The sequence below is a fragment of the Procambarus clarkii genome, chromosome 6, assembly GCF_040958095.1.
Source record: "Procambarus clarkii isolate CNS0578487 chromosome 6, FALCON_Pclarkii_2.0, whole genome shotgun sequence".
Classification (NCBI taxonomy): domain Eukaryota; kingdom Metazoa; phylum Arthropoda; class Malacostraca; order Decapoda; family Cambaridae; genus Procambarus; species Procambarus clarkii.
The window spans coordinates 16,163,915-16,187,606 of record NC_091155.1 but is presented as its reverse complement, the minus strand read 5'-3'; the positions used below and the strand labels follow the sequence as shown (position 1 = coordinate 16,187,606).

Sequence of the window (23,692 nt, the reverse complement as noted above, 5' to 3'; positions counted from 1 at the left end):
TGCACAGCGGATAAATGCCTAATGCTACTAAGAGATTTTCGCTAATAATTATCATGATTGAATTAGAAGCATGATTGGATTTTCCAAGCCTCTTAAATTCTTGAGGAAGCTTGTTTTTTTATTAATACATGAGGTACATCTGCATTAGTGCAGCTACCCTAGACTATATGAAGTGGAGTACAGTGTGTCAAAAAAGCTAACTGCATGATGCTAAAAAATCCCCATCACACAGGATGGTTAGTCATACAGAGGTATGTGATAGGCAGTCTTCACTGGCAGACTCCGGATGTATTTTGAGAATATCATCAACACAAGAGTGAGTCAGGTAGCAGTGGTAATAAAAGTCCCCATCTCGCAGGATGGTTAGTCATACAGGGCCATATGTTTAGTAGCCTGCACTGGCAAATTTTGGGTACACAGTGAGGATATCTTCAAGAATACGAGAGTGAATAAAGTAATTGCGAAGCTCCAGGTACCTCATGCCAGCTGGTCTGAAAGGTGTAATAACTGGGCATTCGGTGATGTAGTGTGCGAGATCATGCCGCAGTTCCTGCTCACAGAGTTTGCAACTGGAGTGCTCAGGATTGGGAGATCCGTCACCTGTAGCCACCTGCCACAGGTAACGGTAACTCAACCTGATCCTTGCAACCACTGTGTCGCACAGCCTGGTGGACGTATTGTGCTGCCCATAGATATAGGTTTCAGATCTGAACAAATCATAGCTTTTATATTAGTACTTTCAGGTCGTTGGGAGTCAGTAATTTCTTTCCTATCAAGGATCTTCAAGGAAAAGTTTTCGATTGCTTGAAGAGCAGACTTTGAATCACAAAATATTATTCCTCCTCCAATGATTTTTAATGTACTGGTAGCTAGTTGTAATGCCGCTAGTTCTGCTTGTGTGGAGGTCAGCCAGTTGTCTAATCTGACATTAACAGTCTTCGAGCAAATATTATTTCTATAAAACCTACATGCTCCTCCAGTCCGTCCAGTAGAAGATTGGACTGAACCATCGGTGTAGACACAGTGCTCGTGAGATCTTAAATTCTCGATGGAGGAGGCAATTGTTTCGAGTGTGACAGCTTTGAGAAGAGCGGGATTCTCATTATCTTTCTTGGTGACAGGTGTGTATGATACTTGAATGGTGGGGTACAGATAAAGAGGAATATCAGAGACAGGTAGATTGCACTTAAAAGGAATGTTGAGTTTAATGAGATTGTAGGCATTGTTGCTCAACCATTTATCATAAAAGGAGTGACTTGGTATGTCGGCACCAGTCAAAAGGGTGTTATCAGCACTAAATAATTTGTCTTTGAGCAATGCAGGAGATGTAGGGTCTCTCATGACTTTAAGGCAAAAGGTAGTGTTGACTTGCATGATTGTCTCTAGTATGGTTGGAAGCTTCAGTTCTTCCCTCATGTTGATGATTCTTGTGCATCTTGGGGCACCAAGAATTATCCTCATGGCTTCATTCTGTACTACTTCAAGTTTGTCCAACACAGAGGAGGGGAAATTAATTAAGTGCAAAGCATTATAGTCAACGAGAGATCTAACATCATATAGAATAGTTTAGCATATTTAATATTTATACCAATATTCTTACCAGTAAGTGTTTTCAATGGTTTTAGTCTTTCTTTTAACCTACGGAGTAGATCGTTTACAATGTCACTGTTAATACCAACTCCAAGGTATTTGTGCTGCCTACACGTTTCAATGTTCTGGATGTTGACTTTGAAAGTTATAGGGACATAAGTTTTCTCTTGGGGATGGAGAACTCTGGAGTCGATCAGGAGGAAGTTCATTTTTAAATTGGGAACTATAGATAAATGTAATAATACGCAGCATGAACCCAACGGATAAGATAAGAGATGAGCAGAAAAAAACTTTACAATTACATAAGCATTAGAATTGGAGTTGAGAAATAATATCGAAACAAGAAACATAGATGTTTCACGGTAACGAAATGCAGGAAGCCACAATACCGATAGAAGCCACAATGCGGAAGTCAATAGGATGATGAAAATTGCCAAGAGAAGCGGATAGTTAACATTGGATGATGTGACAAGTTTTGAGTTAAATTTAACATTTCAAGAGACACTGAACGTGTAGTTGGAATAAGTAAGTACCTGACATGGTTGTAAGGATTCCTCCAGAAATTGATCTGACTTCAAAAGTAGAGAAAAGTGAATGGTTAAGGATGTGAACCAACGCCAGGGACTTTACAAAACAATGACTGTGGGACTTGACAGGACCGAACAGTAAATTTAACAAATATATTTCTGAAATCCCTTTTTATGTAACTCAGTGAATACCATGCCATTAAAGAAGAAAGGGGGTGGTGCTAAACAGACGGAAAGGCATATGTGATATAAATATTTAGAACTAGTAAGAGCCATAACAATTAAACAATTGTAAAGTATCCTTAACCAGCCTATCCTCCTATTTTGGTAGTACTTATAGTAACGATGAGGATCATAGTATATGTACCGACGTACAACGAATTAAGAAAGTAGAAATCAGCACTATTGAGTTGGACAAACCGGAAATTATTTTTCACCTGTATTACAAAGACAAACAAAACGAACCTAACCTTCCTAGGTTAGGTTAGGTTAGGGTAGGTTAGGTTAGGTTAGGTTAGGTTAGGTTAGGTTAGGTTAGCGATCTGAGCGATGATTCACGATATCTGAGGCCTAATTTAGTACATATGTGTGCTATACTAAACCTAGGAATGTTTAAGTTAGTTTTTAAGCTTAATTTTGTTTAAGAAATTTCCTACTACTATCAGTCCAAAAGCTAAGGACGTACGAATTCGTGACTATTGATGATCGCCACAATAGGTACTATCTAAACAGGAAAATGGAGTGCAGCAACACATAGACCATGCGAAATGTTAGAGACAGATAAGGAATAAATGAATGGAACAAAAAATAATTAACTTCCCAAACAATTCCAACACTTATAGGGTGAAGATAAATGAAAAAAAAAAAGGTTTAGCGCTACGTTAGAAAGACTTAAAATAGTCAAAACGAAAATTACGTGCAATCACAGATAGAAATAATCTTCGTCGAATGAACATAATCCGCCATCACATTAAAATATTCAAAACGAAAATGGAGAGAGTGCAAAGCATTGTTTAAAAACTGGTTCTGGAACAGATAGGATTGAGGTTCGGAGAGAGCCTGAATGAGTTGAACATAATGGCACTGGAAGAAACAGACATACAGGCTTGAATAAACAAATTCATTAGGACAAATAATTAATACTTGAATTCAAAGGTTTATTTTTTGACATATAAATTATCTATGGTGTCAAGAATATTAAATTTGTAGGAGAACTGATTTATCTTTACTAAAATGTCTAATATCCTTAGTTAACGTATCCACTTTTTATCCATATCGCTGGCCGTGGGATCCTCCTCCAAAGCCGCCACCACCGAAACCGCCGCCTCCGAAGCCGCCGCCACCACCGAATCCGCCGCCACAATGGCCTCCACCACCGAATCCTTTGGATCCTCCTCCGAATCCACCACCGCCGATGCCACCACCACCGAAACCTCTTCCAATGGAGCCATAGCGAGATCCACCGCCACCACCGAAGTCGCCACCACCACCAAAGCCGCCGCCACCGTGGCTGCCACCACCGAAGCCTTTGGATCCTCCTCCGAATCCACCACCTCCGATGCCGCCTCCACTGAAGCCGCCGCCACCTAAGCCACCTCCACGTGAACCATAGCGAGATCCACTGCCGAATGAACCCAATCCACCTCCTCCGAAGCCGCCTCCACCGTGTCCAAATCCACCTCCGCCGCCTCCAAACCCACCACCGCCTCCATGTCCTCCGCCTGCCCTGGAGGATCCCACCAGCAGGACAACGCTCACGGTGATCACCAGCACCTTCTGTGAAATGAAAAAAAATCTTATGAAATGACAAAAAATATATTTCTTACTGAATTCTGTCTAAACTGTCTATTTTCTTAAATACTGAAAACTGAAGAAATATCACCATAAACGAAGAGAGACGGACCATGTTTGATGCAGGAAGGTGGCAGTCCAGGTATAAGCTGCTGGTGGTGCGTCGTCGACTCTTTATATACTGTTGTCTTCCCGACCTTGCTGATGCGCTGCGTCATCTCTTTCCTGTTTCATGACCACATACTTCATGAATATTGAAAGATCCGTAGTAACGAGGTGTCATTTTGCAGACTAGACCATGGCCGCTCATAATAAGGAAAGATCTTAGTCATAACTAACTTAAACTTTAAACATATCTTGGAAAGAAACAACGTCGTTTCGGTCTGTCCTGGACCATTACCAAGTCGTGTTTGTGTGATTGGCACTCTCCTGGTGCCAATCAGGAGAGTGTAGAGAGGACAATATTTGTCTTCCATGTCCTATAAACTACAAATCACAATAGCGTTGTTAATAATATCTCGTTCCCTTGGACCATCAGATACTAAATTATGTTTCGAAGAAGTATATCACTGTGCATCAGAATAGATTAAATTACCAGCAGGTGGTGTGACCACTGCTGGCTACTATTTGTGCATATTGTAAAGTTAAAAACTTAGTAAAAGTGTAAATCAGGAACAGCAACAAGTTACTTTATTCAGAAGATAAACGAAATATAATGAATATCGCATCTCCCGTTGCCTGTTCGGGAACCGTGCCGCAGGGCCGTTGATCCCCGGAAGTTACACAAGGTAGACCAGGTAGGAAGGTTCAACACCAAAATGGGATCCATAATTGACTGGGACAGGATATGAGACAAGAATTATGAATTTACAAGGCAGACAAAGATTAGATCTTCTAGTTGAGAAATATAACAACATGGGGCAACAATTTCAAGATAAGCACACAACTTATTAACCAGAGCGAGGATTCAACAAGCATTTATGCATCTACATACAAACTTGAACATATTTTCTCAATCCGTTTCTGCTTCGTTTTTTATGTATTAGACAGTTTACAAGCATGGAAAATTTCCTCTCAAATTTTAATATTGTTAAAATTAGCTTCATAGTGATTCGAAGCACAAAACATTATCATTATATGTAAACAAAGTCCCCAAAGATTGAGAAACCATTCGCTAGGTATTCGCTAAAGTTCGCTAGTTATTGGGTAATTGCTTGATAAATCAAGGTCCATGAAAAAGGGGGGAGCACTTACGGTGATGCTTATCGGGGGAAACGTCGTCGTCTCCTCATCTTGTAGTGCGTTGATTTATTTCTCATATCTTCATGCCACGTTATTGTGATTCATATTCTCCACTTACGTAGCAGTATTATTATTGCAATGCATACGTGAAATGAGTTGATGAATTGAGGCTACTTCAATTTCAAACTGTAAAAACAGGAATGATAAAGAGCAAGAAGGTTGGGAGAGTCATCATACAGCCCGTGTCAACAGAAAAGCCAGCTGGACCTTAGAGTTCACAAACGAATCTGCAATCACAACAATGATTGTAATTCAGTTATTATTAGCAAACATTCATACAACAAACACGGAAGAACACACTCCAACCAACCATATAAACACATTCAGATTCACCTTACTCTCAGACACTCAAAAAATACTCACCAACTCAAACGAAAAAAATATTTGGTATGCAGAATGTTGAACGTGTTTATTAGCTATAGCCACTTGGTTTCAAGAGGCATATATGGAGTACAAAATGTATTTGAGTCGATCTGTATTCTGAAATTGCGAATGAGAACTCTAAAAGCAAAATGTCTTGATGTAGTGCTTTCTTACATGTCCTTGATACAAATAACCTTGTTTATATTATTATAGAATTACCATCTAAAAGTAGACTCGAAAATATTACAAATACTATAATTAAATAACTTTTAAAAGATTAGTTCAAAACGACTGGTTTTATATCAGAATAAGTTTTTTGACCTCTAACGTTGGTGGTTATAATCTGGAGTGATGAACGTGGACGCGGGGCCTTCATAGATCACAGAATACATGCACACTCCAGCACACATACACACACACACACACACACACACACACACAAGGTATCATCAAGGAATCGACATGAATGAGAGGAGAGGATGAACCAGCAATTCTTGATCTGATTTTTACCCTAAATGAGTCGGATATAGGGGAAGTTAATTTGGAAGCCCCCCTTTGGGAATGAGTGATCACACAGTATTGAATTTTGACTACCTGGTAGAGCTAGGATTTCCCCCCCCCCCCCCCCCAAAAAAAAAAAAAAAAAAAAGAACCAGGAAACAAAGGGCTGGCGTACCGAAAGGGAAATTATGAGGAGATGAGAAAATTGGATATACAATTTGACACATAACTCAGAAATAAGTCCGTTCAAGACATGATGGACTAAGTCACCAAAAAGTGTCAGGAGGCAGTAAACAGGTTTATCCCGGCCCGAAAGGAAAAAATCGAGAAGCAAAAGAAGAATCCGTGGCTTAACAGGGCATGTATGGAAGCAAAGAAACTGAACAAAAGGGCGTGGAGGAACTTCCGAAATAACAGGACACCTGAAAGCAGAGAGAAATACCAGAGAACCAGTAACGAGTATGTTAGTGTGAGAAGAGAAGCTGAAAAAAATATGAAAATGATATAGCTAATAAAGCCAAGACCGACCTCAAGCTATTCCACAGTCATCAGGAAGAACACTACAGTAAAGGAACAGCAACAGGTGATGAAACTTAGAAAGGGTGAGGACAGGTACACAGAGAATGACAGAGAAGTGTGTGAAGAACGCCACAAAAGGTTCCAGGAGGTCTTCACAATAGAACGAGGTGAGGTCACTGTGCTAGGAGAGGTGGCAGTGAACCAGGCTGTCGTGGAAGGGTTCGAAATTACAGGAGATGATGTCAAGAGGCATATGTTGGATCAGGCCGTGAGAAAGGCTTTTGGCCCAGACAGAATCTCACCATGGGTATTGAAAGAGTGTGCAGAAGCACTTTGCTTGCCACTCTCCATAGTGTATAGTAGGTCACTGGAGACGAAAGATCTACCCGAAGAGGCAGAAAGGAGGCACTGAACTACAGGCCAGTGTCCTTAACTTGTATACCATGCAAAGTGATGGAAAAGAATGTGAGAAAAAACCTAGTAACACATCAGGAGAGAAGAGACTTCGTGGCACCCCATCAACAGGGGTTCAGGGAGGGTAAATCTTGCCTTACTGCCTTAATGGAATTCTACGATCAGGTGACAAAGATTATGCAAGAAAGAGAAGGATGGGCAGACTGCATTTTCTTGGACTGTCGGAAAGCCTTTGACACAGTACCCCATAAGAGGTTGATGAATACGCTAGAGAAACAGGCGGGAGTAACTGATAGGGTGCTCCAGTGAGTTTGGGAGTACCTAAGCAATAGGAAGATGAGAGTTACAGTGAGAGGTGAGACCTCAGATTGACGTGAAGTCACCAGTGGGGTCCCACAGGGCTCTGTACTCGGACCTATCCTGTTTCTGATACACGTAAATGATCTCCCAGAGGGTATAGACTCATTCCTCTCAATGTTTGCTGACGATACCAAAATTATGAGAAGGGTTAAGACAGAGAAGAATTGCTTGAGGCTTCAAGAAGACCTGGACAAATTGCAGGAATGGTCGAACAAGTGGTTGTTAGAGGTTAACCCGAGCAAATGTAATGTAATGAAGATAGGTGAAGGGAGCAGGAGACCAGATATAAGGTATCATTTGGGAGATGAAATACTTCAAGAGTCAAAGAGAGAGAAAGACCTGGGGGGTTGAAATAACGCCAGACTTGTCTCTTGAAGCCCATATCAAGAGGATAACATCAGCGGCATATGCCCAGTTGGCCAACATAAGAACGGCCTTTAGCAACTTGTGTAAGAAATCATTTAGAGATTTGCATGCCAGATATGTCAGACCAATCCTGGAGTATGCGGCTCCAGCATGGAGTCTATGTCTAGTCAAGCATAAGACTAAGCTGGAAAAGGTTGAAAGGTTTGCCAACAGATTAGTACCCGAACAGAGGGGTATGAACTACGAGGAGAGACTACGGGAATTAAACCTCACATCACTGAGAGACTGAGGAGTTAGGGGGGACATGATCACCACATTCAAGATTCTCAGAGGAATTGACAGAGTAGATAAAGACAGACTAATTAACACCAAGAGCACACGCACTAGGGGACACAGGTGGAAATTGAGTGCCCAAATGAGCCATAGAGACATTAGAAAGAATTTTTTCAGTGTCAGAGTAGTAGACATATGGAATGTATTAGGAAGTGATGTGGTGGAGGCTGACTCCATACACAGTTTCAAGTGTAGATATGATGGAGCCCAGTAGGGTCAGGAACCTGTACACCAGTTGACTGACGGTTGAGAGGCGGGACCAAAGAGCCAGAACACAACCTCTGGAAGCACAAATTGGTAAGTACAACTAGTGAAGTACACATAAACAGACACACATGAACATCAGGTTCAGAGGACCTGATGTTTCTTCAAGGACAGAATTTCCCCTCAACCCAGATGTGGTAGACGTATAGAGACAAAGCATTATCATCAGCGGCGGTGACCACCGCTTGCTACCATCTATTTACACTGTAGAGTTAAACATTTTGAGGGAGGAGTAGATCAGGAAGAAGTTTTTTAAATTGTGGACTATAAAGAAATGTAATGATACGTAGCATGAACCCAACGAAAAAGATTTTTTTTTCACTTGAGACAGATAATAAAGATATGAACAAAAAAAATGTACAATTATATAAGCATTAAAAGTGGAGCAAAGAAACAATATCGGAACGAGAAATTTAGAAGCTTCACAGTAATGAAATGCAGGAAGCCAAAATGAACGATAGAGTGATGAGACTTGCCAAGAGAAGTGGAGAGTTAACAGCGAACGATTAGACCCAAGTGTCAAGTTAAATTTAATATTTCACGTATACATTGAACGTATAGTTGGAATAAGTAACTACCTGACATGGTTGCAAGGGTTCCTCCAGAAATTGATCTGACTTCACAAGTAGAAAAAAGTGAGTGTTTAGGGTTATGAACTAACTCAAGGGACTTTTCAAAACAATGACTGTGGGACTTGACAGGATTGAACAATAAATTACAACATAAATTCTGAAATCCCTTTTTATGTAACTCAGTGATTACCATGCCATTAATGGAGAAAGGGGTGGTGCTAAACAGACGAGGTGGTCCTAAACAGACGAAACATATATGACATAAATATTTTGAACTAATAAGAGACATTACCACTAAACAATTGTAGTGTCCTTAACCAGCCAATCATCCTATTTTGGTAGCACTTATAGTAACGATGAGGACCATAGCATATATTCCGACGTACAACGAAATTAGAAAGTAGAAATCTGCACTATTGGATTGAACAAACCGGAAACTATTTTTACATGTGATACAAACACAAACTAAATTAGCCTAGTCTAACCTTCCTAGGCTTAATTCACGATATCTGAAGCGCCTAATATAGTACTTTTGTGTGCCATACTTGGCCTAGTAATAATTAAGTTTGATGTTTAGCTTCATTGTTGTTAAATAATTTATTTTTTGTATCAGTCTGAAACCTAAGTAAATATGAATTTGTGACTACTGACGCTCACACCAAAAGGTACTATCTAAATAGGAAGGGGGATTGCAGCAACACACAGACCATGCGAAATGTTATAGACAAATAAGGAATATAATAATGGATTAAAAAAATGATTAACTTCCCAAAGAATTCCAACACTTATAGAGAGAATAGAAATTATAAACAAAATTTAGCGCTTCGTTAGAAAGACTTAAGGTTGACGGCAAGGGATTGCATTCCAAATAATTATAAGGAATCATTTGCCCCAATCACTTATAAATAGCCTTGTACAAGCTGAAAATCCAATATTGTTTTGTGTCTGTTCATTGATGAAGCTAAATTCATGACGAATGATGATTGCAAGACTCAGAAAGACTTTGAAATATTTTAAGTGTGGTCGGACAAATGGATACTGAACTTCAATCTAGTTCAGTGCATGTTTAGGAATATATGAACAGTGCATAATAAAACAGGGGGACTCTGATAGAGTCAATGTGAGAAAAGTTTCTTGAAAAGTTCATAACACTATACCGATCTCAGAAGTAACATCATAAGAATCATATCAGCCGCATAAACTAAGCTCAAGAATAAAAAGAAATCTTCAAAGATCCTACAAAAAAGGACCTTGCAACGTATTATGCAATTAGGTGCAATCACAGCTAGAAATAATCTTCGTCGAATGAACATAATCAACCATCATTATTAAATACTCTAAACGAAAATGGAGAGAGTGCAAAGCATTGTTTAAAAACTGGTCCTGGAACAGATAGGATTGAGCTTCGGAGAGAGCCTGAATGAGTTGAACCTAATGGCACTGGAAGAAACAGACCTACAGGCTTGAATAAACAAATAAATTAGGACAAATAATTAATACTTGAATTCAAAGGTTTATTTTTGGCATATAAATTATCTATGGTGTCAAGAATATTAAATCTGTAGGAGAACTGATTTATCTTTACTAAAATGTCTAATATCCTTAGTTAACGTTTTCACTTTTTATCCATATCGCTGGCCGTGGGATCCTCCTCCAAAGCTGCCACCACCGAAACCGCCGCCACCGAAGCCGCCGCCGCCACCACCGAATCCGCCACCACCGTGGCCGCCACCACCGAATCCTTTGGATCCTCCTCCGAATCCGCCACCGCCGATGCCAGCACCACCGAAACCTCCTCCAATGGAGCGATAGCGAGATCCACCGTGGCCGCCACCACCGAAGCCGCCGCCACCACCACCGAAGCCTCCGCCACCGTGGCTGCCACCACCGAAGCCTTTGGATCCTCCTCCGAATCCACCACCTCCGAAGCCGCCTCCACCGAAGCCGCCTCCACTGAAGCCGCCACCACCACCTGAACCATAGCGAGATCCACCGCCCAATGAACCCAGTCCACCTCCTCCGAAGCCGCCTCCACCGTGTCCAAATCCACCTCCGCCGCCTCCAAACCCACCACCGCCTCCATGTCCTCCGCCTGCCCTGGAGGTTCCCACCAGCAGGGCAACGCTCACGGTGATCACCAGCACCTTCTGTGAAATGAAATAAAAATGAACTTTATGTAATACAATTTTTTTTATTATATTGAATTCTGTCTAAAAAGTCTATTTTCTTAAAATACTGAACAGTAGAAATATCACCATAAACGAAGAGAGACAGACCATGTTTGATGCAGGAAGGTGGCAGTCCAGGTCTGAGCTGCTGGTGGTGTGCCGTCGACTCTTTATATACAGTTATCTTCCCGACCTTGCTAATGCGCTACGTCATCCCTTTCCTGTTTCATGACCACATACTCCATGAATATTGAAAGATCCGTAGTGACGAGGTGTCATTTTGCAGACCAGACCATGGCCGCTCGTAATAAGGAAAGATCTTAGACATAACTAACTCAAATTTTATACATATCTTGGAAAGAAACAACGACGTTTCGGTCTGTCCAGGACCATTACCAAGTCGTGTGTGTGTGATTGGCACTCTCCTGGTGCCAATCAGGAGTGTGTTTGGAGAGAGGACAAACTTTGTCCTCCATGTCCAAAAAAATGCAAATCACAATAGCGTTGTTAATACAATCTCGTTTCCTTGGATAATCAGATACTAAATTATGTTTCGAAGAAGTATATCACTGTGTATCAGAATAGATTAAATTACCAGCTGGTGGCGTGACCACTGCTGGCTATTATTTGTGCATGTTGTAAATTTAAAAACTTAGTGAAAGTGTGTATCAGGAACAGCAATAAGTTACTTTATTCAGAAGAAAAACGAAATATAATGATTATAGCATCTCCCGTTGCCTGGTCGGAAACCGTGCCGCTGGGCCGTTGATCCCTGGAAGTTACAAAAGGTAGACCAGGTATGTAGATAGACGAACCTTCAGAAGAAAAGATTCAGAACATAATTAATTCATATGAGAACAATGTTAATATGCAATCCCTGGGTGATATCTACTACAAAAACAACTACAGGTTCAACACCAAAATTGGATCTATAATTAATAGGGACAGGATATGAACAAGAATTATGAATTTACAAGGCAGACAAAGATTAGATGTTCTAGTTGAGAAATAGAACAACATGGACAACAATTTTAAGATAAAAACACAAATTATTAACCAAAGCGAGGATTCAACAAGCATTTACGCATCTACATACAAACTTTAACATATTTTTTCAATATTTGTCGGCTTCGTTGTTATATATAAAACAGTTGAAAGCATGGAAAATTTCCTCTCAAATGTTAATGTTGTTAAAATTAGCGTCCTAGTCCTTCGAAGCTCAAAAAATGATTATTATTTGTAAATAAAGCCCCCAAAGACTGAGAAACGATTAAAATTTCGCTATTTATTGGGTAATTTCTTGATAAATCAAGGTCCATGAAAAAGGGGGGAGCACTTACGGTGATGCTTATCGGGAGAAACGTCGTCTTCTCCTCACCTTCTAGAGCGTGTGGTTTATTTCTCATATCTTCAAGCTACGTTATTTGATTCATATTCTCCACTTACGTAGTAGTATTATTATTAAAATGTATATGTGAAATGAGTTGATGAATTGAGGGAACTTCAATTTAAAACTGTAAAAACAGGAATGATAAAGAGCAAGAAGGTTGGGAGAGTCATCATTCAGCCCGTGTCAACAGAAAAGCCAGCTGGGCCTTAGAGTTCACAAACGAATCTGCAATCACAACAATGATTGTAATTCAGTTATTATTTGCAAACATTCATACAACAAACACGGAAGAACACACTCCACCCAAACATATAAACACATTCAGATTCACCTTACTCTCAGACACTTAAAAAATACTCACCAACTCACAGACGAAAGAAAATATTTAGTATGCAGAATGTTGGACGTGTTTATTAGATATAGCCACTTGGTTTCAAGAGGCATATGTATGCAATACAAAATGTATTTGAGTCGACCTGCATTCTGAAATTGCGAATGAGAACTCTAAAAGCAAAATGTCTCGGTGCAGTCCTTTCTTACATGTCTTTGATACAAATAACCTTTTTTATCATCTAAAAGTAGACTCGAAAATATGACAAATACCAGAATTAAGGAACTTTTATAGGATTAGTTCACAGCGACTGGTTTTATATCAGGATAAGTTTCTCTGACCTCTAACGTTGGTGGTTATAATCTGGAGTGATGAACGTGGACGAGCGAGGGACCTTCATAGATCACAGAATACATGCACACTCCAGCACACATACACACACACGCAAACACACACACACACACACACACACACACACACACACACACACACACACACACACACACACACACACACACACACACACACACGCCAGACCTGTCTCCTGCAGCACATATCAAGCGGATAACATCAGCGGCATATGCCAGGCTGGCCAACATACGAACGGCATTCAGAAACTTGTGTAAAGAATCATTCAGAACTTTGTATACCACATATGTCAGGCCAATCCTGGAGTATGCAGCCCCAGCATGGAGTCCATATCTAGTCAAGGATAAGACTAAACTGGAAAAGGTTCAAAGGTTTGCCACCAGACTAGTACCCGAGCTGAGAGGTATGAGCTACGAGGAGAGACTACGGGAATTAAACCTCACTTCGCTGGAAGACAGAAGAGTTAGGGGGGACATGATCACCACATTCAAGATTCTGAAGGGGATTGATAGGGTAGATAAAGACAGTCTATTTAACACAAGGGGAACACGCACAAGGGGACACAGGTGGAAACTGAGTGCCCAAATGAGCCACAGAGATATTAGAAAGAACTTTTTTAGTGTCAGAGTGGTTGACAAATGGAATGCATTAGGAAGTGATGTGGTGGAGGCTGACTCCATACACAGTTTCAAGTGTAGATATGACAGAGCCCGATAGGCTCATGAATCTGTACACCTGTTGATTGACGGTTGAGAGGCGGGACCAAAGAGCCAGAGCTCAACCCCCGCAAACACAACTAGGTGAGTACAACTAGGTGAGTACACACACACAAAGCCAGAGCCAGAGCTCAACCCCCGTAAGCACAATTAGGTAAGTACAAACACACAAACACACACACACAAGGTACCATCAAGGTACCGACAAGAATGAGAGGAGAGGATGAACCAGCTATTCTTGATCAGATTTTTATCCTAAATGAGTCGGATATAGGGGAAGTTAAGTTGGAAGCTCCCTTGGGAATGAGTGATCACACTGTATTGATCTTTGAGTACTTGGAAAAGCTAGGATTTAACTCCCCCCCCAAAAGAACCAGGAAACAAAGGGCTTGCCTACCGAAAGGGAAATTATGCTGAGATGAGAAAATTCCTAAGGGACATACCATGGGACACGAACTCAGACCTAAGTCCATACAAGATATGATGGACTATGTCACCAAAAAGTGTCAGGAGGCAGTAAACAAGTTAATCCCGACCCAAAGGAAAAAACCAAGAAGCAAAAGAATAAACCATGGTTAAATAGGGCATGTATGGAAGCAAAGAAACTGAACAAATGGGCGTGGAGGAACTTCCGAAATAACAGAACACCTGAAAGCAGAGAGAGAGATACCAGACAACCAGGAATGAGTATGTTTGTGTGAGAAAAGATGCTTAGAAAAAGTATAACATTTTATATAACTAATAAATCCAAGAACGAACCAAAGCTACTCCACAGTCACATCAGGAGGAAAACAACAGTGAAGGTACAGGTGATGAAACTTAGAACAGGTGAAGATAGGTACACAGAGAATGACAGAGAGGTGTGTGAAGAACTCAACAAGAGGTTGCAGGAGGTCTTCACAATAGGACGAGGTGAGATCACTGCGCTAGGTGAGGTGGCAGTGAACCAAGCGGACTTGGAAGGGTTCGAAATTACAAGAAATTAGGTCAAGAGGCATCTGTTGGATCTGGACGTGAGAAAGGCTTTTGACCCAGACAGAATCTCACCAGGGGTATTGAAAGTGTGCAGAAGCACTTTGCTTGCCACTCTCTATAATGTATAGTAGGTCACTGGAAACGGGATACCTACCTGAAATATGGAAGATGGCTAATGTAGTCCCAATATACAAAAAGCGTGACAGATAAGAGGCACTGAACTACAGGCCAGTGTCCTTGACCTGTATACCGTGTAAGGTGATGGAGAAGATCGTGAGAAAAACCTAGTAACACATCTGGAGAGAAGGGACTTCGTGACAACCCATCAACATTGGTTCAGGGAGGGTAAATCTTGCCTAACTGGCTCAATAGAATTCTACGATCAGGTGACAAAGATTAAGTAAGAGAAGGATGTGCAGACTGCATTTTCTTGTCGGAAGGCCTTTGACACAGTACCCCATAAAAGGCTGATGAATACGCAAGAGAAACAGGCAGGAGTAACTGGTAAGGTGCTCCTGTGGGTAAGGGTATACCTGAGCAATAGGAAGCAGAGAGTTACAGTGAGAGGTGAGACCTAAGATTGGCATGAAGCTAACAGTGGGGTCCCACAGGGCTCTGTACTCGGACCTATCCTGTTTCTGATACACGTAAATGATCTACCAGAGGGTATAGACTCATTCCTCTCAATATTTGCTGACGACGCTAAAATTATGAGAAGGGTTAAGACAGCGGAGGACTGCTTGAGGTTTCAAGAAGACCTGGACAAGTTGCTGGAATGGTCGAACAAGTGGTTGTTAGAGTTTAACCCGAGCAAATGTAATGTAATGAAGATAGGTGTAGGGAGCAGGAGACAGATACAAGGTATCATTTTAGAAAAATGCTTCAAGAGTCATAGAGAAAGATCTGTTGGTTGATATCACGCCAGATCTGTACCCTGAAGCCCATATCAAGAGCATAACATCAACGGCGTATGCCCAGTTGGCCAACATAAGAACGGCCTTTAGAAACTTGTGTAAGGAATCATTCAGAACTTTGTATACGACATATGTCAGATGAATCCTGGAGTATGCGGCTGCAGCATTGATATCATATCTAGTCAAGCATAAGACAAAGCTGGAAAAGGTTCAAAGGTTTGCCTTCAGACTAGTACCCGAACAGAGGGGTATGAACTACGAGGAGAGACTACGGGAATTAAACCTCACGTCACTGGGAGACTGAAGAGTTAGGGGGGACATGATCACCACATACAAGATTCTCAGTGGAATTGATAGGGTAGATAAAGACAGATTATTTAACACCAGGAGTACACGCACTAGGGGATACAGGTGGAAATTGAGTGCCCAAATGAGCCATAGGAACATTGGAAAGAATTTTTTCAGTATCAGAGTAGTAGAATGTTACAGCCACTATGGGTCGCAACCGAGTTCTTTATCTATGACCCAAAGTTCCAGTATCCGACCCCAAGTCGGTAGTGACTTTCAAGGAGTAGGTTAGGTAATACAAGTAATAAAAAGGGGGAGCTGAAATGAACACAACATTTCATTTTTTTTCAATATATTCACTTAACTTATTACCACTTTCCCATCACCTTAAATATAAAATATAAAATGAGATAATATTACTACACGTGGATATTTACATGTGTCGCTCTCATATAGGACACTAAGCACTCCTCGATGCTAACGCGATGCAGCCTTTGTCAACTTCTGTGTTTCCTCAACACTCAGTACCGTCCTCAATCAGTACTGGGAAACACCAACAAGTCTTCCCCTGCCGTGGGCCAGCCTAACTACAGTATCACTGTAGATATGCTGGCAGAGAATTCTTTCTCTGCCACTCCACGGGCCTCTTGTGAATGCCCACAATCACTCTCCAGCCAAGTGCTGGCAGAGAACTTCAGGTACGCGCTGATGAGCCTCTACACAGACAAATACAGGGGTAGCGAACCCCTGGCAGGATCCTCTAGCAACGGGACAGTAACGCTCCTCAAACACGCACTCCACTGCCGGTCGTCACTTCCCCTAGCCAGTCCCGGGATACGCCGAATTCTTTCTCTGCCACTCCACTGGCAGAAAGCAGATACCACACAGTACCTCTTCGGCGGCGGCTCACTTAGTCGTCAAACAGAATTAAGTAGAGAGAGATTAGGCTGCCCAAGGTAGGCTGCTTTTCTCCGTACCACTGCAGCCCTACGTCGCCTGAGGTCATCCACAGCGACTTCTCTGGCTGACCAAGGCAGGAATCTTGAGCCTTTTTGCAGTTATCAGACTGCCATCACCAGATTGCGTCGCCCATATAACATCAGATATTGTGGGGCAGACTCACAGATGGTGTTGACGTCGCTACTCCATACTCCAACGATGTAGTCGGGTTTGTAACATAGACAAATGGAATACAATAGGAAGTGATGTGGCGGAGGCTGAGTCCATACACAGTTTCAAGTGTAGATATGATGGAGCCCAGTAGGCTCAGGAACCTGTACACCAGTTGACTGACGGTTGAGAGGCGGGACCAAAGAGCCAGAACTCAACCTCCGGAAGCACAACTTGGTAAGTACAACTAGATAAGTACACATAAATAGACACACACGAACATCAGGTTCAGAGGACCTGATGTTTCTTCAAGAACAGAATTTCCCTCTACCCAGATGAGATAGATGTATAGAGACAAAGAATTATCATCAGCGGCGGTGACCACCGCTTGCTACCATCTATTTACACTGTAGAGTTGAGCATTTTGAGGGAGGAGTAGATCAGGAAGAAGTTTTTTAAATTGTGGACTATAAAAAAATGTAATGATACGTAGCATGAACCCAACGAAAAATATTTTTTTTCAATTGAGACAGATAATAAAGATATGAACAAAAAAAATGTACAAATATATAAGCATTAAAAGTGGAGCAAAGAAACAATATCGGAACGAGAAATATAGAAGCTTCACAGTAATGAAATGCAGGAAGCCAAAATGAACGATAGAGTGATGAGACTTGTCAAGAGAAGTGGAGAGTTAACAGCGAACGATGAGACACAAGTGTCGAGTTAAATTTAATATTTCAAGTATACATTGAACGTATAGTTGGAATAAGTTGGAATAAGAATAATAACTTGCAACGATGTCACTACCTGACATGGTTGCAAGGGTTCCTCCAGAAATTGATTTGACTTCACTAGTAGAAAAAAACGAGTGTTTAGGGTTATGAACTAACTCAAGGGACTTTACAAAACAATGACTGTGGGACTTGACAGGATTGAACAATAAATTACAAAAATGTCTGAAATCCCTTTTTATGTAACTCAGTGATTACCATGCCATTAATGGAGAAAAGGGTGGTGCTAAACAGACGAGGTGGTCCTAAACAGACGAGGTGGTGCTAAACAGACGAAATATATATGACAAATATTTTGAACTAATAAGAGAACAACCACTAAACAATTGTAGTGTCCTTAACCAGCCAATCCTCCTGTTTTGGTAGAACTTATAGTAACGACGAGGACCATAGCATATATTCCGACGTACAACGAAATTAGAAAGTAGAAATCTGCACTCTTGGGTTTGACAAACCGGAAACTATATTTTACATGTGATGCAAAGACAACCTAAATTAAGCTAACCTAAACTTCCAAGGCTTAATTAACGATATCTGAGGCATAGTATAATACTTATGTGTGCCATACTAAGACTAGTAATATTTAAGTTTGATGTTTAGCTTCATTTTTGTTAAATAATTTCTTACTAGTATTTGTCTGAAACCTAAGTACATATGAATTTATGACTATTGACGCTCGCACCAAAAGGTACTATCTAAACAGGAAAATGGATTGCAGCAACACACAGACCATGCGAAATGTTATAGACAAATAAGGAAAATAATAATGGATTAAAAAAATGATTAACTTCCCAAAGAATTCCAACACTTATAGGGAGAATAGAAAATATAAAAAAAAATTAGCCTTTGTTAGAAAGACTTAAGGTAGACGGCACGAGGAATGCATTCCAAATACTTATAAGGAATCATTTGCCCCAATCACTTATAAATAACCTTGTACAAACTGAAAATCGAATATTGTTTTGTGTCTCTGATTATTGATGAAGCTAAATTCATGACGAATGATGATTGCAAGACTCAGAAAGACTAACAAATATTTTAAGTATGGTCGGACAAATGAATACTGAACTTCAATCCAGTTCAGTGCATGTTCATGAATATATGAACAGTGCATAATAATACAGGGGTCTCTGACAGAGTCAATGAGAGAAAAGAAAAATACATAACACTATACCGATCTCAGTAGTAACATAATAAGAATCATGTCAGCAGCATATACTAAGCTCAGAAATATAAAGAAATCCTCAAAGAGCCTACAGAAAAGGACTTTTTAACGTATAATGATATTACGTGCAATTACAGATAGAAATAATCTTCGTCGAGTGAACATAATCCGCCATCACCTTAAAATATTCAAAACGAGAATGGAGAGAGTGCAAAGCATTGTTTGAAAACTGGTCCTGGAACAGATAGGATTGAGGTTCGGAGAGAGCCTGAATGAGTTGAACATAATGGCACTGGAAGAAACAGACATACAGGCTTGAATAAACAAATTCATTAGGACAAATAATTAATATTTGAATTCAAAGGTTTATTTTTGACATATAAATTATCTATGGTGTCAAGAATATTAAATCTGTAGAACAGATTTTTCTTTACTAAAATGTCCACAATCCTTAGTTAACGTTTCCACTCTTTATCCATATCGCTGGCCGTGGGATCCTCCTCCAAAACCGCCACCACCGAAACCGCCGCCACCGAAACCGCCGCCACCGAAACCGCCGCCACCGAAACCGCCGCCACCGAAGCCGCCGCCACCGTGGCCGCCACCACCGAAGCCTTTGGATCCTCCTCCGAATCCACCACCGCCGATGCCACCACCACCGAAACCTCTTCCAATGGAGCCATACCGAGATCCACCACCACCGTGGCCGCCACCACCGAAGCCGCCACCACCACCGAAGCCGCCACCACCACCGAAACTGCCACCACCGAAGCCTTTGGATCCTCCTCCTAATCCACCACCTCCGATGCCGCCACCACCACGTGAACCATAGCGAGATCCACCGCCTCCTCCGAAGCCGCCTCCACCGTGTCCAAATCCTCCTCCGCCGCCTCCAAACCCACCACCGCCTCCATGTCCTCCGCCTGCCCTGGTGGATCCCACCAGCAGGACAACGCTCACGGTGATCAGCAGCACCTTCTGTGAAATTAAAAAAAAACTTATGAAATGACAAAAAATATATTTTTTACTCAATTCTGTCTAAAATGTCTATTTTCTTAAATATTGAAAACTGAAGAAATATCATCATAAACGGAGAGAGACGGACCATGTTTGATGCAGGAAGGAGGCAGTCCTGGTCTGAGCTGCTGGTGGTTCGTCGTCGACTCTTTATATACTGTTATCTTCCCGACCTTGCTGATGCGCTGCGTCATCCCTTTCCTGTTTCATGACCACATACTCCATGAATATTTAAAGATCCGTAGTAACGAGGTGTCATTTTGCAGACTAGACCATGGCCGCTCATAATAAGGAAAGATCTTAGTCATAACTAACACAAACTTTATACATATCTTGGAAAGAAACAACGACATTTCGGTCAGTCCTGGACCATTACCAATTCGTGTGTTTGTGATTGGCACTCTCCTGGTGCCAATCAGGAGAGTGGAGAGAGGACAAACTTTGTCCTCCATGTCCAAATAAATGCAAATCACTATAGCGTTGTTAATTTCATCTCGTTCCCTTGGACAATCAGATACTAAATTACGTTTCGAAGAAGTATATCACTGTGTATCAGAATAGATTAAATTACCAGCAGGTGGCGTGACCACTGCTGGCTATTATTTGTGCATATTGTAAAGTTAAATAACTTAGTAAAAGTGTGTATCAGGAACAGCAATAAGTTACTTTATTCAGAAGAAACACGAAATATAATGATTATAGCATCTCCCGTTGACTGGTCGGAAACCGTGCCGCTGGGCCGTTGATCCATGGAAGTTACAAAAGGTAGACCAGGTATGTAGATAGACGAACCTTCAGAAGAAAAGATTCAGAACATAATTAATTCATATGAGAACAATGTTAATATGCAATCCCTGGGTGATATCTACTACAAAAACAATTACAGGTTCAACACCAAAATTGGATCCATAATTAATAGGGACTGGATATGAACAAGAATTATGAATTTACAAGGTAGACAAAGATTAGATGTTCTAGTTGAGAAATAGAACATGGGGAACAATTTTAAGATAAAAACACAAATTATTAACTAAAGCGAGGATTCAACAAGCATTTACGCATCTACATACAAACTTTAACATATTTTTTAAATCTTTGCCGGCTTCATTGTTATATATAAAACAGTTGAAAGCATGGAAAATTTCCTCTCAAATGTTAAAGTTGTTAAAATTAGCTTTCTAGTCCTTCGAAGCTCAAAAAATTATTATTATTTGTAAATAAAGCCCCCAAAGACTGAGAAACGGTTAACATTTCGGTAGTTATTGGGTTATTGCTTGATAATTCAAGGTTTATGAAAAAGGGGTCACCGTAAGCATCACTTACGGTGATGCGTATCGGGGGAAACGTCGTCGTCTCCTCATCTTGTAGTGCGTTGATTTATTTCTCATATCTTCATGCTACGTTATTGTGATTCATATTCTCCACTTACGTAGTAGTAGTAGTATTACAATGCATATGTGAAATGAGTTGATGAATTGAGGCTACTTCAATTTAAAACTGTAAAAACAGGAATGAAAAAGAGCAAGAAGGTAGGGAGAGTCGTCATACAGCCAGTGTCAACAGAAAAGACAGCTGGGCCTTATAGATCACAAACGAATCTGCAATCACAACAATGATTGTAATTCAGTTATTATTAGCAAACATTAATACAACAAACACGGAAGAACACACTCCACCCAAACATATAAACACATTCAGATTCACCTTACTCTCAGACACTTAAAAAATACTCACCAACTCACAGACGAAAGAAAATATTTAGTATGCAGAATGTTGGACGTGTTTATTAGATATAGCCACTTGGTTTCAAGAGGCAAATATATGCAATACAAAATGTATTTGAGTCGACCTGCATTCTGAAATTGCGAATGAGAACTCTAAAAGCAAAATGTCTCGGTGCAGTCCTTTCTTACATGTCTTTGATACAAATAACCTTTTTTATCATCTAAAAGTAGACTCGAAAATATGACAAATACCAGAATTAAGGAACTTTTATAGGATTAGTTCACAGCGACTGGTTTTATATCAGGATAAGTTTCTCTGACCTCTAACGTTGGTGGTTATAATCTGGAGTGATGAACGTGGACGAGCGAGGGACCTTCATAGATCACAGAATACATGCACACTCCAGCACACATACACACACACGCACACACACACACACACACACACACACACACACACACACACACACACACACACACACACGCCAGACCTGTCTCCTGCAGCACATATCAAGCGGATAACATCAGCGGCATATGCCAGGCTGGCCAACATACGAACGGCATTCAGAAACTTGTGTAAAGAATCATTCAGAACTTTGTATACCACATATGTCAGGCCAATCCTGGAGTATGCAGCCCCAGCATGGAGTCCATATCTAGTCAAGGATAAGACTAAACTGGAAAAGGTTCAAAGGTTTGCCACCAGACTAGTACCCGAGCTGAGAGGTATGAGCTACGAGGAGAGACTACGGGAATTAAACCTCACTTCGCTGGAAGACAGAAGAGTTAGGGGGGACATGATCACCACATTCAAGATTCTGAAGGGGTAATAGGGTAGATAAAGACAGTCTATTTAACACAAGGGGAACACGCACAAGGGGACACAGGTGGAAACTGAGTGCCCAAATGAGCCACAGAGATATTAGAAAGAACTTTTTTAGTGTCAGAGTGGTTGACAAATGGAATGCATTAGGAAGTGATGTGGTGGAGGCTGACTCCATACACAGTTTCAAGTGTAGATATGACAGAGCCCGATAGGCTCATGAATCTGTACACCTGTTGATTGACGGTTGAGAGGCGGGACCAAAGAGCCAGAGCTCAACCCCCGCAAACACAACTAGGTGAGTACAACTAGGTGAGTACACACACACAAAGCCAGAGCCAGAGCTCAACCCCCGTAAGCACAATTAGGTAAGTACAAACACACAAACACACACACACAAGGTACCATCAAGGTACCGACAAGAATGAGAGGAGAGGATGAACCAGCTATTCTTGATCAGATTTTTATCCTAAATGAGTCGGATATAGGGGAAGTTAAGTTGGAAGCTCCCTTGGGAATGAGTGATCACACTGTATTGATCTTTGAGTACTTGGAAAAGCTAGGATTTAACTCCCCCCCCCAAAAGAACCAGGAAACAAAGGGCTTGCCTACCGAAAGGGAAATTATGCTGAGATGAGAAAATTCCTAAGGGACATACCATGGGACACGAACTCAGACCTAAGTCCATACAAGATATGATGGACTATGTCACCAAAAAGTGTCAGGAGGCAGTAAACAAGTTAATCCCGACCCAAAGGAAAAAACCAAGAAGCAAAAGAATAAACCATGGTTAAATAGGGCATGTATGGAAGCAAAGAAACTGAACAAATGGGCGTGGAGGAACTTCCGAAATAACAGAACACCTGAAAGCAGAGAGAGAGATACCAGACAACCAGGAATGAGTATGTTTGTGTGAGAAAAGATGCTTAGAAAAAGTATAACATTTTATATAACTAATAAATCCAAGAACGAACCAAAGCTACTCCACAGTCACATCAGGAGGAAA

At 41.0% G+C, this 23,692-nt stretch overlaps 3 protein-coding genes across 3 annotated transcripts; all 3 read right to left on the bottom strand.

Annotated features, from left to right (window-relative positions):
- Window positions 1-3,260: 3,260 nt before the first annotated feature.
- Window positions 3,261-4,055, bottom strand: LOC138354941 (uncharacterized). The gene is made up of 2 exons (XM_069309499.1): window positions 4,021-4,055; window positions 3,261-3,893 (listed from the first exon to the last, which is right to left on the bottom strand). Exons 1-2 carry the CDS (start codon window positions 4,021-4,023, stop codon window positions 3,384-3,386), a joined length of 513 nt encoding a protein of 170 aa, XP_069165600.1. The 5' UTR covers window positions 4,024-4,055; the 3' UTR covers window positions 3,261-3,383.
- A 6,347-nt stretch (window positions 4,056-10,402) lies between these two features.
- LOC123753089 (uncharacterized) lies at window positions 10,403-11,213 on the bottom strand. Its single transcript, XM_069309497.1, has 2 exons — window positions 11,179-11,213; window positions 10,403-11,049 (listed from the first exon to the last, which is right to left on the bottom strand). Exons 1-2 carry the CDS (start codon window positions 11,179-11,181, stop codon window positions 10,525-10,527), a joined length of 528 nt encoding a protein of 175 aa, XP_069165598.1. The 5' UTR covers window positions 11,182-11,213; the 3' UTR covers window positions 10,403-10,524.
- An 8,260-nt stretch (window positions 11,214-19,473) lies between these two features.
- On the bottom strand, window positions 19,474-20,306 carry LOC138354940 (uncharacterized). The gene is made up of 2 exons (XM_069309491.1): window positions 20,228-20,306; window positions 19,474-20,100 (listed from the first exon to the last, which is right to left on the bottom strand). Exons 1-2 carry the CDS (start codon window positions 20,228-20,230, stop codon window positions 19,594-19,596), a joined length of 510 nt encoding a protein of 169 aa, XP_069165592.1. The 5' UTR covers window positions 20,231-20,306; the 3' UTR covers window positions 19,474-19,593.
- Window positions 20,307-23,692: the final 3,386 nt, after the last annotated feature.